Raw genomic sequence first — 12,438 nt, 5'->3', positions numbered from 1 at the left:
ATTTCCAACAAGTCCAGCTCATACATTCCTCCACGTGTAATTAACAAACCCATAATTTCTAAAAAAAATGGATTCCCTGCCGTCAAATAGTGATCGTCCAATCTACTTAATAGTTTTTACTTATATTCCAAGTTAATAATTTTCACGGCCATATCTCAATTGTAAAGTCTAAGACACTCGACTGTATGACTGCATGATTCTTTGACTGCAGGGAATTCACGTGGTAATTCTAACTACTAATTAAAACTTTTATTTAAAAGGACAAAACGCACCATGAGTCCTTCTATTAATGCACACCAAAATTTCCTCCACCCCTATACTATAGTCTATACCCTCCCACCACTATTATTATTTGCACATAGCCAACAAATTAATCACTTGAATACTTAGAGAGAGAAAAAGTTATATTATAATTGAGAGAGTGAAAATTGAGCATGGAAGTTGTTGTTGGCATGAAGAAGGAGAAAATGGAGTTTGATGAAACTGAGCTAAGACTTGGAATTGGATCAACCAAAGCTAGTGAAGAAGTTGTAAGGAAGAGAGGATTTTCTGAGACTGAAAATCATGATGATGATGATGATGAGAACACTACTATGGATTTGATGCTTAATCTTTCTTCTAAGGAAGCTAGTGGTGAGGTAGATCCAAATGATAAGATCAAGAATTTGCAAAAGGAGAAGACTCTTTTGCCTGATCCTGCCAAGCCTCCTACAAAGTAAGTATTTAGTTATATATAATTAATTCGATATAGTAAATAATTAAGTTAGAGTAAGTAATTAGTAATATATACTCGATCGTTTGCGAACAACTTAAATATGTGACGACGGATAATTAATGTAAGTGGTAGAGTGACCTTGTTGACGCAATATTTACACTTAGATTCGGTTTTTGTTGCTTTGATTGGTGAAAGAAATAAGTTTTTTTTTTTGAAACAGTGAAAGAAATAAGTTTTATATACTCTTAATTAATATATTCACCATCATGCTTTCATATTATAAGGAAGATTCAAGATGGAATTTCTTCCCATTTTCTTAAATATCATACAAAATTATAGGATTAGTAAAAAAAAAAACATAATTAGAGGAATAAGCATGTAACTAGCTAGGGGATGAAATATAATATGGACTTGTGAGTAAGACAGAGAGATTATGAAGAAAAACAAAATTATACAGTTTTTGTCTAAAAAGAAATAATAAAAGTTTATTTCATCTATACTATATAGTAGGATAGAAAATTCTTGATTATATCGTGCGACATAGAAATATGGAATCTAGTACCTTTTCGTGCTACAAATTTGTTGTGCATGCCTAGTCAGTTATAGAAGCCAGATCGATTGGTTTCAGTTACAATTGAATTGCTGCAAGTTTTTGGTGATCGTACACCAAGTTAAAAGTTTTACTATGTCCCAATAAGTCATAACATAGTAATCTCTTTTTGTCTCAAATAATATACATAAACTTTAGTAAAAAAGTTGACATATTTACTTCAAGTTTAAAATTTGGATCAAATACATTATTTTATTTCACCAAATTTTACATATTTGAGATCAGAATAGTTTCTTTTTGGGCATATTCTTTTTTTTTTTCTTTTTTTTTTATACATAGATAAAATGATAAAATTATCATAAACTCACACACACAGTTGACAAATTCTTATAGGTAAAGTAGGGGCGTATAATATCAATTTAGTCCAAAAGTGGAATTTAATGTATCTAATACTTAAATTTTAATAAAAATATTACATATGTTTTTCATTTTTTATTATTATTAAAAAAATTATTAGAAATAATAAAGGTTGACTTTTAAACATTTTTTAAAAGGTTCATAATATTATTGATCCCGTAAAGTACAATACTGGTTCATACTAGCTAAGTTAATACTTATATGGAAGTTAAACTGTACAATAGTAAATATACAAATTTAAAAACATGGATGTTTATTCAATTTATTTAAAAATTAAAATATAAAATAATTGACTACCATGACCCAAAAAGTAAACTAGTCACGTATTTTTATAAGCTTAGTAGTAGTATATTATACCTTTAAATGAAAATAAAAGTTATATAGTATCTTCTAGTGAGTTTAGCTCAGTTGATAGGAACATCGCATATTTTATGCATAAGTTGGGGTTTGAACCCCAGACATTCCATTTATTCATCTTTAAAGTGAAATTTCTAGTCATCTAGACTACTAGACAAAAAAAAAAGGTTATATAGTATGAAGTTATATTTCACCAATTATATTTTTCCAATTCTCTATAAAAAAAAATACTATTATTTTCATCTTCATTATGTAACCATATGCTATGCACATGTGTATATATTGATCACAAGTTATATATGAAAAAAAGAAGTTATATATGAAGCTTAAAATTAAAATGAATTCATGAATTAATGTGTATGAATGTATATAGGACTCAAGTGGTGGGTTGGCCACCTGTCCGGTCATACCGTAAGAACATGTTAGCAATGCAAAAAAGTAGTACTAATTTTGGAGATGAAAGTGAAAAGAACAATGCAATTAGCTTTGTGAAAGTTAGCTTGGATGGAGCACCTTATCTCCGCAAAGTCGACTTACAGATGTACAAAAGTTACTCACAACTTTCTGATTCCTTAGGCAAAATGTTCAGCTCCTTCACCATTGGTAATCCATTCATTAATTATTTATTTCAATTCTATTTTCTCTTTACATTATCAGCTAGTTTCCAGATCTTGGTTCATGCTCCAAGTTGTATTGAACACATTTTAATTAATGAAATGCTATAAGCACCCTTTTGTCAAAAAAAAATTAGAAAAATATGCCGAAAATGTTTGGTCAGACGCATGATCGGGGTTTGAACTCTGACTCATCCACTTATGTGTGAGTTTATAATGACTTAATCATTTCATCTATCTAAAAGAAATTTCCTCGAGATATTTATTAGTAGTATTTTCCATATTGATAATTAATAAATGTTGTGTTTATGTAAGGCAACTGTGAATCACAAGGAATGAAGGATTTCATGAATGAGAGTAAGTTGATGGATCTTTTAAACAATTCTGATTATGTCCCAACCTATGAAGACAAGGATGGTGATTGGATGCTTGTTGGTGACGTCCCATGGGAGTAAGTCTTTCTACTTTAATTATTTTGTCAACGCTTAAATTATTAATGTTGGAAATTAATTAAATATTTTTTTTATAAATAAATAATTAATTTAATTAAAAAAATTGAAAAGAATCTTTTAATTAAAAATGGACAAGCATCATTAATTTATTTTTTTCGTCAAGCATCATTAATTTCTATTGCTCTCTTCGTTGAAACTTTTTCTGTTATTCGTTTGTTTTAGTTGGTTTGACGATTTGTCTGGTTAGACGATGTTTTATTGGTGTTTTATTTCTTATGTTTTTCCTATTTGTAATATTTCTATTTCTATTTTACTTATTTTCACTCTTGTTGTTTGATCTCGAGTATTTCTTGTATTCGTTGAACTTTTGTTGTATAAGTTTTATAATATATTTTTAAAAATAAAATAACACTAACATGGACTATCTTCATGTCAACCAGGATGTTTGTTGAATCATGCAAACGTTTGCGTATCATGAAAGGAAAGGAGGCTATTGGTATTGGTTAGTATCAAGTGTTTACTTATAAATCTAATTAATTAGTTATCATTTCATTATGTACTAAACCTTATGATCAAGTTTACTGATTAATGATTAATTGGAAATCTATTCATTTTTAAAAAATAATTTGTTTGAGTTTTCCTTTTCAGCACCAAGAGCCATGGAGAAGTGCAAGAACAGACGCTAGACTAGCTAGTCGGCCGTCACACTTGTTCACAATCTGCTCCATCCTTCATTCCTTTGTCATATTTTGATGCACGGTTGGCTTAGTTACTAAAGCAAAGTTAATCAAGATGCAGAAGCCACAAATTAATGGAATAGTATAGTTAATTTGTGTATTGTTATATGTTTTGTTATCATGCATATAATATATATATATATATATATATATATATATATAATGTTTCAAACAAAATACAATGGGAGTCTTAAATACTGATTACTATGAACAGAAACAATAAAGACTCTAAATTATGTTGTTAAACTTGGCTTTATATCTTTGATTTTCTATTAGTGTGTTTGCTTGCTTAATAATTTGAATCAAAGACATGTGTTTTGTCTATCATTGCTTTAAATTGTTTTCTGAAGTCCTCTCTGATTATCATTATTCATTATGAAATTCCTTGGTATTAAATACGTTTTTTATATAATAATAAAAAAATGTATTTAAATTTTGTTTGTTTTTAGTACTAGTACTTTAGATCAAGAACCGAATAAATAGCTGGAAATGTTCCTAGAACATGTTGGATGGGTGGTGAAACAATAGCATGTGCTTGTTGATGGAGCATTTATATATGCATGCCCATAATTGTATCATATTCCATCTAAGATATTGCTGTCTAATTTTACAGGCACACATATAAATGAGTGAGTTTTGTCAAACTTCAATACGCGTTAATGGTCCCATTTATTTTATGGATCTGTCTCACGTTAGAGAATAAAGTTTAAATATCAAATTGTTGATAAAAAAATAAAAATAAAACTTAATAATTGATATTATCTACATATATACAGATGATAAAAATATCTATCCTTGATATTATGATTTTAGATGAGTCAAATTTTTGTTTTATAGTGGGGCACTTGCAAGTGAAACTTTGGTGATAGCCAGATTGGAGGTTAAGAGAAATTCTGATTATAATGGTGTTTTTTTTTAGTACTGGTACTAATTATAATTGGAACACCCAATTTGACTTATTTATATTTTAGTTTATTAGATAAGAAAACTGGCCTTGCAAATTAATTCATACATGTCTCCTCTAGAATAAGAATCTTACATTAGGAATTTGGTGTGTCTTTCATATGTGGGTGCAAGACGGAAATTAGAGTACATGTAGCCGCACTCATAACCATTAAAACTTACAGGTAATTATTTGTACCCTTGTTCATAAAACATGCGATGACACCATCGCCACCACAAGACACGAAAGAAACGATGTAGCAAGACATTGATGGAGAAAGAACATGCAGTTGACTAGCTGCAAAAGCACATATTATATTACATGTTTGACCTTGACAGTCCCAAGCGGCTTTCGTATGATGCTTGGACTCATTGCCAAAATTATTTGCTTACTCTAAAGCTGTAAAGAAATTTTAGGATCTGAACCAATCACAACCTTTATTACACACATCCTTCTAAAGTTATAATACTTACTTTTATTGGACGTTTTGGCTTGACTTGGCACAAACTGATTCCTCAGAAATCAACTGACTTGATTATTATATCAGCATTTTTCTTGGACTTCATTATAAGTTCTGCATTGAGTCTGTCGTTGTTCTCTACCTGCATTATGTAAGTGTTGCAGGTAAGAAAACAACTCGTAAAAAATACTATAAATCAAACATATAGTCAGAAAAACAAATAAACATCACAAGTTGTAAGGTTTGAAGTTTACCCGCTGCTTAGCAATGTCTGCAGGCTTGCCTGTAGATGGAAAGGGAAAAGAAAAATTCATGTAAATTTAAAATGCTTTCCCTATATGGAGGAAGTTGATATATAATATTACAGAAGAGTGCATGGTAAATACCAGTTGAGATATGCCTCTTTAAAACTCGTTGCATTGCTTTGTCAATATCAATATCAATAAACCTTGAAAAGAATAAGAACAAACAAATTAGTCAACTGGTATTACTGAGAATTCTCTAATGTTGAAACAACAGATAGTGGCATTGGCCTAGGTTGCATATTTCTTGATAGATGTAAAGACATTTCTACATATTTTGAAACTATATAGACAAGTGTCAAATCGTAATATTAATCAATAGACCGAATCTGAGATGCAGTTTATGTCGTCTCTTGTGGTCAGAAACATACTGTAAGTTATGCCCTGTTTGAAGTGTCTCTTGCTAACAAGAGGCGTGGACAACTAAGCCACAATGTCGGGGAATAAAAACGTACTCTAAGAACTAGGAAGGCTACTAATATTCATGTCAAAACAATTTTACTATGTTATGTCAATATTCAAATAATTCCAAACAAATAATTAGGGACCTAATGCATGTATTAGGTAAATAATACATATTCCCATCATGAAAAACCATATAAGATTTTTTTTTTTTTACAATAATCATATAAGATTGTTAAACACAACAATAATGACATATTCGCATCATGAAACAAGCAAAAGTTAATTATCATCTGAACGTGGTTCAGTAAACACAAGTCAATAAGTATACTTTTCATAGCAGAATTTTCAACCAGTCATAGGCTCACATCTGAATTTTCAACAGAGACTTCACATACAACTTTCAAAACTTTCAAGGCCAATGGAAAAATATAAGAAAATGTGTGTCAGTAAAACCAATACTTGCCATTTCTCATCAAACAAAGATGAAATCTCCTTCCAGACCCCATCTTCCAAGAGCAAATAGTTACCTTCTACGATAATAATTTTGTGCCTACATAATGGAAGAAAATAATGTGTTCATGTGTACATACCAACTTAACAAAATAAGCTGAATATGCATGTTGCAAGCAGCAACTATTTGGAAAATTAATTACCCTGATTATTAAAAAGATAGCTCATTGGAGACAAACATCGAAACAACGATACAAATGTTAAAAACTACCAAGATATTGCTAGCATTGATTTTTCAAAATTTCTCAATGATAGAGTGAAAGTCCTATATTTTAGAGTTGTTATTTGTTAACTGCATAAAACTACATTGGTAAAAAAAAAATGTGAAGTTCAACTATGATTGGGACATACACTAGAAAGTCCTGGAACATGTACATTTTCAATGAGATCACCTGGACTTTCTGCTTACATCTTATTAGTAACACTGCAGGTTGGCTTTACAAAGTTTTTAAAATAACGGATTTCATAACAAACTCAAATGTTGACACAATTTTAATCGTAAAACTCTGGAGAAAAAGAGAGCCCCCTCATGATGGCCATTTCTCTCTTTTTGAGTGTTAGCTTTAAATTTATCATTTACTTTTATTTAGTATATATATCATGTTTTGTGACAAAATTAATAAAATACTAACAAGTAAGCTCATCGTAATGTTAAGATACTCACTGAAGGTTCACAAAGATATCATCTTCCACTGGATCCCCAACACCATGGTCAAATGATGGTGCATAAACCGATCCCTGAAGAAGTAGTTTCACCAAAATGCAATAAAACCAAGTAGATAATAGTAAGATAATACATATTATGTACATCCTAGCTTTTCCAAAGAATTGGCCCATAAAGATAATACATATTATTTGAGAGAGGAAAGGGTCATGGTGAAATAAACAAATATAAAGTTTCCAGTTACAAGAAATAACAATATCATTAACAGCAACAACAACAACAACAATAATAATCATCATAATACCATTATATCTTGGCTTAAATATACAAAAGGTCCCTGCACATACGGGTCATTTGAGTTTTAGTCCCTGCATTTTTAAAACCTTTCATTTTGTCACTGCACTTTCATTTTACTTTCAAAATGGTCCCTGGACCCGTTGTTTTTGCTGAAATGGCACATTTTTGCTGATGTGTCACTGTTGACTAGACTTTAGAGTTGATGACTCGTTTAATTTTGCGGTGAATGGACCAAAATACCCTTAAATAAGTGCAGGGACCTTTTGCATATTTAAGCCTTATATCTTTAAAAACTTGTAAAACTTACATGAACTCTCAGATTCTTGAGACACGTAAGCAGTCGCATGGGATTGAATGTCCAAGGAGCTGATAAACCAATCAAAAGATTAATCCTTTTCCATGAGTAGTATTTTAAATTGATAGGTAATATGAAGAGGTACCTCACCTCCCCTTCTGGCATGCGCTTCCTCGGGATTCTATAATAAAAAAATCGCTTAGAAAGTCAGAATTAGGACTCCTAATGATAATAAATACAGATTCTAATTCATTAGTATTTATAGCTGTTAAAAAAGTCCAACATCGAATGTGAGAGGACCTGGACATGGGTTTATAAAGTAGAGGCAATCCTCACCTTAAAAGCCGGTTTTGTAAGGTTGAGTTAGGCCTAACTCCTAATACTAAGATGGATACCACCACCATGGCTAGAGGAAGTTTCAGACTTATCCTCAAACTTCATGAACTGTCCAACCTGGAAAGCATCCTACAAATACAATCATAATTTCTAGGATGACAAATTTTGTTGTCCACAACGGTTCCAGGAAGCACAATCTCTGGGGATCCAGGCTGGAAATGATTCTTCATTTGGTTTGGCTCAGTTCAATGTTCACCACTTCATTCTCATATCTCAGAAATTTACAAGCCTCATTGATTTGGCTCAGTTCAATGTTCAACACTTGGTTAAACTGGGACTCGTTGACACCATCCCTGAAAATGATAATGTTGTCGGGTTTTCTGTTCCAAAAACTTGTATAGAAATCAATCAAGAACTCCCTTATAATTCCTTCATCCTCCTTGTCAGACACTGGCTTGAACAAATTGTCTATCATTTCCACCTTCGAACCTTGAGTTCGGACGCATGCCCTATATTTAGATATCATTGGTCAGTTTGCCCGGGTGAACCATGAGAAACATCCATGCCCATAATGAGAGTGGGAGCTCTAGATACAATAGGAATGAATGGCCAATGTTCAACACCCAACAGAGAATTCATTCCACCAAGCTTAGCATTTATCTTCAGCAAAACATTTCTCAGATATTGGTCGTTTACCCTTGTTGGAGCTATGCACCGAGTAACAATTCCAAAATCAGCATGACACTTTTTCTTCCACGGACCATAAAGATCAGAGTTCTTCCTCTCAAGAAGAACTCAAAGAAGAAACTTAGGAGCACCTGAAAGTTTGGACTAAACATGATGAAACATTTTCTCAACTTAGGAGCACCACCTTTAGTAAGAGTTGACAAAATGTTTCATCATGCTCAGTGCAAACTTCCCTGTATTTGAAATGTCATAGTTATGTAGCATGGGCTCAGTGCCACAGTTGCTAGTTCTCAAAGCATCTGACAAGACCTTCATGCATTCTTGAGGCTTCTGCCTTGACTTTTCCACAAGGGGGTGACCTTTGAAGAGTGGAAAGGGCTTTGGTATACCGTTGAAGAGATACCAATGAGTAGAGCTCAATTGCGACATATGTAGTAGGGCGCTTAGGCTTTCCAACATTGATACAGGGAAGCTCAGCAGAGTAGTACAAAGGAATCTTTCGGCGGTTAACAAAATAATCCTAAACTGTGATCTCTTCCGATTCATCTTCACCACCACCTCTCTTCTTCAGTGTAAATAGTTGGTCTTTGCAAGGTAACTCACTCAGCCCAGTAATCTTGTACTCTTGGTTGGATGGGCTGGTTGTGACCCTCAAATTCTTCAGAGTCCTTTTAGCCCTATTCCACTCAAGGCTGAAGGAATCCCTAACATTCTGATTTGCAATTAAGAAATCAACAACAGGTCCAGGACGGACAATCACAGTTGTGGACAAATCTATATTCAAAGACAGCCCACTTTGTGTGGTTCTAAAGCTGGAATGCAGCCCCCTGCATCCAAGTACACCACCTCCAACATCAGTGAAATTCTTAGGATCGTTGTGGAAGAAATTTTGTCGCACAAGCGGACAGCCTTGTTTGGCAGCATTTTCCTCAAGATAATATCAAGAACCCTGATGGCTTCTTGATAATTCTCTGTTTCATGCCCTTCAAGGCATTGGCAATGGCCTGCAGTGGCATTTTGGAAGCAAAGCTGACTCTATAGGATTTTTTTAATCCTCTTCCTATCAGCTTCATTCGGACTACCATTCCCTTCAGGACTGCAGTTTCCATTGTTCCTGTTTGATGCAACATCCTCAAGAACAACTTTAAACTCAAGTTTGTTCTGGACTAAAGAGCCAATAGTGAACAGAGTTTTTTCTCCATCATAGGCAATGTCCTTTCCATTCAGCTCAGAATTATATGACTCTTGAACTCTGTCAAGTATCTTCCTACCAGCACCTTTGCCTTCAATAGGGCGTCCATCTTCATAAAATAAAGCCAAACTGTACTGGAAGAAGTATCCATCAGTGTTTTAAACATTGACTTTAAAATGATTCGTCAGCAAAGGAAGTTTAGTTCCCTTTGAGCCTAGGCCACGCCTAGCCATAGGAACCTTAGTAGGAAGCTTCTTTTTGACATGCTCATATTGTTCAACAATTTTGATTGGTTCAACATCAGAAGGAAGGTTGGGAGGTGGTGGGGGCAAACAGTCTTCATTCTCTTGTGAACCCATATCCTATCAGAGAGAAAGAAAGAGAGTGAAGTTTTGGTGTAGTGAGTTAAAAAACAAACCGTACGTCATCAAAGAACCCATATACTCTATGTAGTTACCACTAAAATATTTTTTGTACGGAAGGGGTATATAACTTTTATCGAATATCTCAATAGTACGAACTTAATGTAGCATCGATTTAGTCTTCAAGGAAAGAAATCAATAAGCCAAACTTCATCACATGTTCCTATCCCCAACTATTTCCTTGCTCTACCACAGAAAATGACAGTGTATCAATCAATTAGTGCACTTTCAAGTTTCAAAAATACATGATTTGATTGCTTCAACTTATCAACTCTAGGTCAATAATATGAACAATGACATGAAATAGGAATAACAATTATATGGATAACAAAAATTGTGAGACAGAAGGACACTAACCTTCATTGCATCTAGTTCAGAACGATAAAGATGAAAACCATCCATGGGAATCACAATAGCAACATCAGGAGGTTTAACCTGAGAGTCAAAGGAAGAAGCTTTCTCTGGCCAAAGCTTGTTTACGCGACTGGCTACTTCATGTGCTATGGTGCTTTTTCCAGCACCTGGAGGACCAGCCAAGCCAACAAAAAACCTGTGCAGTGTCATACAAATTATGATGATTAAATTAACATAAAGGAATAGCACACAAACACATGGCACGTACATATAGAAATTTGACATTATCCTTCTAGTTTGCCACCTCCCAAAACCAATAGTAGAAAAGGAGGCAGATAGATATAACTATTTTTTATGCAAGTTTATGATAAAATAAATAACCTAACATTGGACACATCCAACCGAACAAACAAATTTGCAAAACAATAGTTTTGGACAAGCTAAAAGAAGCTTTCACAATAGAAGAATTTCATAAATTGCTACAATAAAATACAATTTAGAAAATAACAAACCTAGAAATATTTAGCAGAATGATAACATGAATGGGACCGAGACCGTCATATAGAAAATAAAACATCTGAAGCATTCACAGTTAATGGTACTATACATGCACGGTGATTGGTAATGGACATGCATAACTTTGTAAGGACAAATACCATTCTCCACCAATTGCATTTTCAATACTCATAACTAACTTAACTACCTACCAAAATTTCACCAGCAAGAACTTACTTATAATTAGGATTTAACAAAACCGACGCTGGAGGCAGAATTCTTCTAACCAATGCATCATATATCTCATCAACACCACTGCAAATCAATAAAAGTAACCAAAATCAATTAATCATATATCAAATTAAGTCACTTAAAACGATTAGCAAACAAAAACAAGTGAAATTTGTATACGAAAGACGGTGTACCTTCCCTCTACAACTTGAACATGATCCCTTTCGGCAGATAAAACCTGTGAGAGCGAAAAAATGATCGAAAAACAGAATTAACAACGCATCCAATGGAATTTCAAACATGCAAATGAACTATTGAAATAATATGAATTTGATAGCTATTAACGGATTCAATTTTCGATAGAATCGATACCTTGAAGAGAGGACTCTTGTTAGTACGAAAGCTTGTTGAGGAAAATGAAAGCTGCACGAATTTGTTACGCCGTGCGATGGAGAGTGAACACGAATTTCGATCGGAAGTGTCTGATTTTGTTATCGGAAAGGAGGGAACTGCGGCGAAGGTTACTTCCATTTACTCACTCAAGATGAATACACACATTCAGCAATGGTGAACGATGAAACTTTTAAGCAAAATTCGGAAGAACAAGTTATTGTTATTCGATTAGATAGATTTATGATTGATGGAAAATTAAACAACAAGGTCGTTGTAGTATAGTGGTAAGTATTCCCGCCTGTCACGCGGGTGACCCGGGTTCGATCCCCGGCAACGGCGTTTTTTTGTTTATTTTTCTTGCTTTCCGAATTCCAAATAGCGTCCGTTATTTTGTTCTTTTTTGAGTTGTAGCGTCGAACATGAATACAGAGGATAAGCATTATTTTTTATGATACAACTTACAACGGGCCTAAGCCCAATTGGTTAGCATCTAGTAAAATGATTAAAATATCTTCCTTGCTATAGTAAATTTAGTTTGTATCTTACATAGCGAGTGATAATTTTTTTTAACTAGTCTGCACTTGTCACGCTCTCTAAATGAAATACCACT

The 12,438-nt window shown here is 33.3% G+C and overlaps 2 protein-coding genes, 1 non-coding gene and 1 pseudogene across 4 annotated transcripts; 2 read left to right on the top strand and 2 right to left on the bottom strand.

Annotated features, from left to right (window-relative positions):
* Positions 1 to 269: 269 nt before the first annotated feature.
* On the top strand, positions 270 to 4,191 carry LOC123890663 (auxin-induced protein AUX28-like). The gene is made up of 5 exons (XM_045940318.1): positions 270 to 715; positions 2,413 to 2,642; positions 2,969 to 3,104; positions 3,546 to 3,607; positions 3,754 to 4,191. Exons 1-5 carry the CDS (start codon positions 435 to 437, stop codon positions 3,789 to 3,791), a joined length of 747 nt encoding a protein of 248 aa, XP_045796274.1. The 5' UTR covers positions 270 to 434; the 3' UTR covers positions 3,792 to 4,191.
* Positions 4,192 to 5,056: 865 nt separating this feature from the next.
* Positions 5,057 to 12,198, bottom strand: LOC123889085 (putative uridine kinase C227.14). Of its 2 annotated transcripts, XM_045938282.1 has the most exons (11): positions 11,808 to 12,193; positions 11,630 to 11,673; positions 11,442 to 11,519; positions 10,713 to 10,905; positions 7,869 to 7,899; positions 7,731 to 7,789; positions 7,127 to 7,200; positions 6,416 to 6,502; positions 5,632 to 5,693; positions 5,500 to 5,528; positions 5,057 to 5,387 (listed from the first exon to the last, which is right to left on the bottom strand). In XM_045938282.1, the coding sequence occupies exons 1-11, from the start codon at positions 11,964 to 11,966 to the stop codon at positions 5,301 to 5,303; spliced, it is 903 nt and encodes a 300-aa protein (XP_045794238.1). In that variant the 5' UTR covers positions 11,967 to 12,193; the 3' UTR covers positions 5,057 to 5,300. The 2 variants fall into 2 exon arrangements, with proteins under 2 accessions (XP_045794238.1, XP_045794239.1); XM_045938283.1 differs by lacking the exon at positions 6,416 to 6,502 and having other exon boundaries at positions 11,808 to 12,198.
* Positions 8,126 to 10,645, bottom strand: LOC123889084 (annotated as a pseudogene).
* On the top strand, positions 12,096 to 12,167 carry TRNAD-GUC. The gene has a single exon. It is a non-coding gene; the product is annotated as a tRNA-Asp (tRNA).
* Positions 12,199 to 12,438: the final 240 nt, after the last annotated feature.

This window comes from Trifolium pratense, linkage group LG6 (genome assembly GCF_020283565.1).
Source record: "Trifolium pratense cultivar HEN17-A07 linkage group LG6, ARS_RC_1.1, whole genome shotgun sequence".
NCBI lineage: Eukaryota > Viridiplantae > Streptophyta > Magnoliopsida > Fabales > Fabaceae > Trifolium > Trifolium pratense.
Note: the sequence above shows the minus strand (reverse complement) of the source record. Positions and strands in the feature narration are given on the sequence as shown.

What these genes read in the sequence shown, in the direction of transcription:
- LOC123889085 (XM_045938282.1), bottom strand. Translation starts at nt 11,966, where the DNA reads ATGGAAGTAACCTTCGCCGCAGTTCCCTCCTTTCCGATAACAAAATCA. An exon ending in CTGAACTAGATGCAATGAAG is followed by an intron (nt 7,900 to 10,712) that starts GTTAGTGTCCTT and finishes TTTTTATTATAG; the next exon opens with AATCCCGAGGAAGCGCATGC. An exon ending in AGCGCATGCCAGAAGGGGAG is followed by an intron (nt 7,790 to 7,868) that starts GTGAGGTACCTC and finishes TTGGTTTATCAG; the next exon opens with CTCCTTGGACATTCAATCCC.
- LOC123890663 (XM_045940318.1), top strand. Translation starts at nt 435, where the DNA reads ATGGAAGTTGTTGTTGGCATGAAGAAGGAGAAAATGGAGTTTGATGAA. An exon ending in CCTGCCAAGCCTCCTACAAA is followed by an intron (nt 716 to 2,412) that starts GTAAGTATTTAG and finishes GAATGTATATAG; the next exon opens with GACTCAAGTGGTGGGTTGGC. An exon ending in GTTGGTGACGTCCCATGGGA is followed by an intron (nt 3,105 to 3,545) that starts GTAAGTCTTTCT and finishes CATGTCAACCAG; the next exon opens with GATGTTTGTTGAATCATGCA.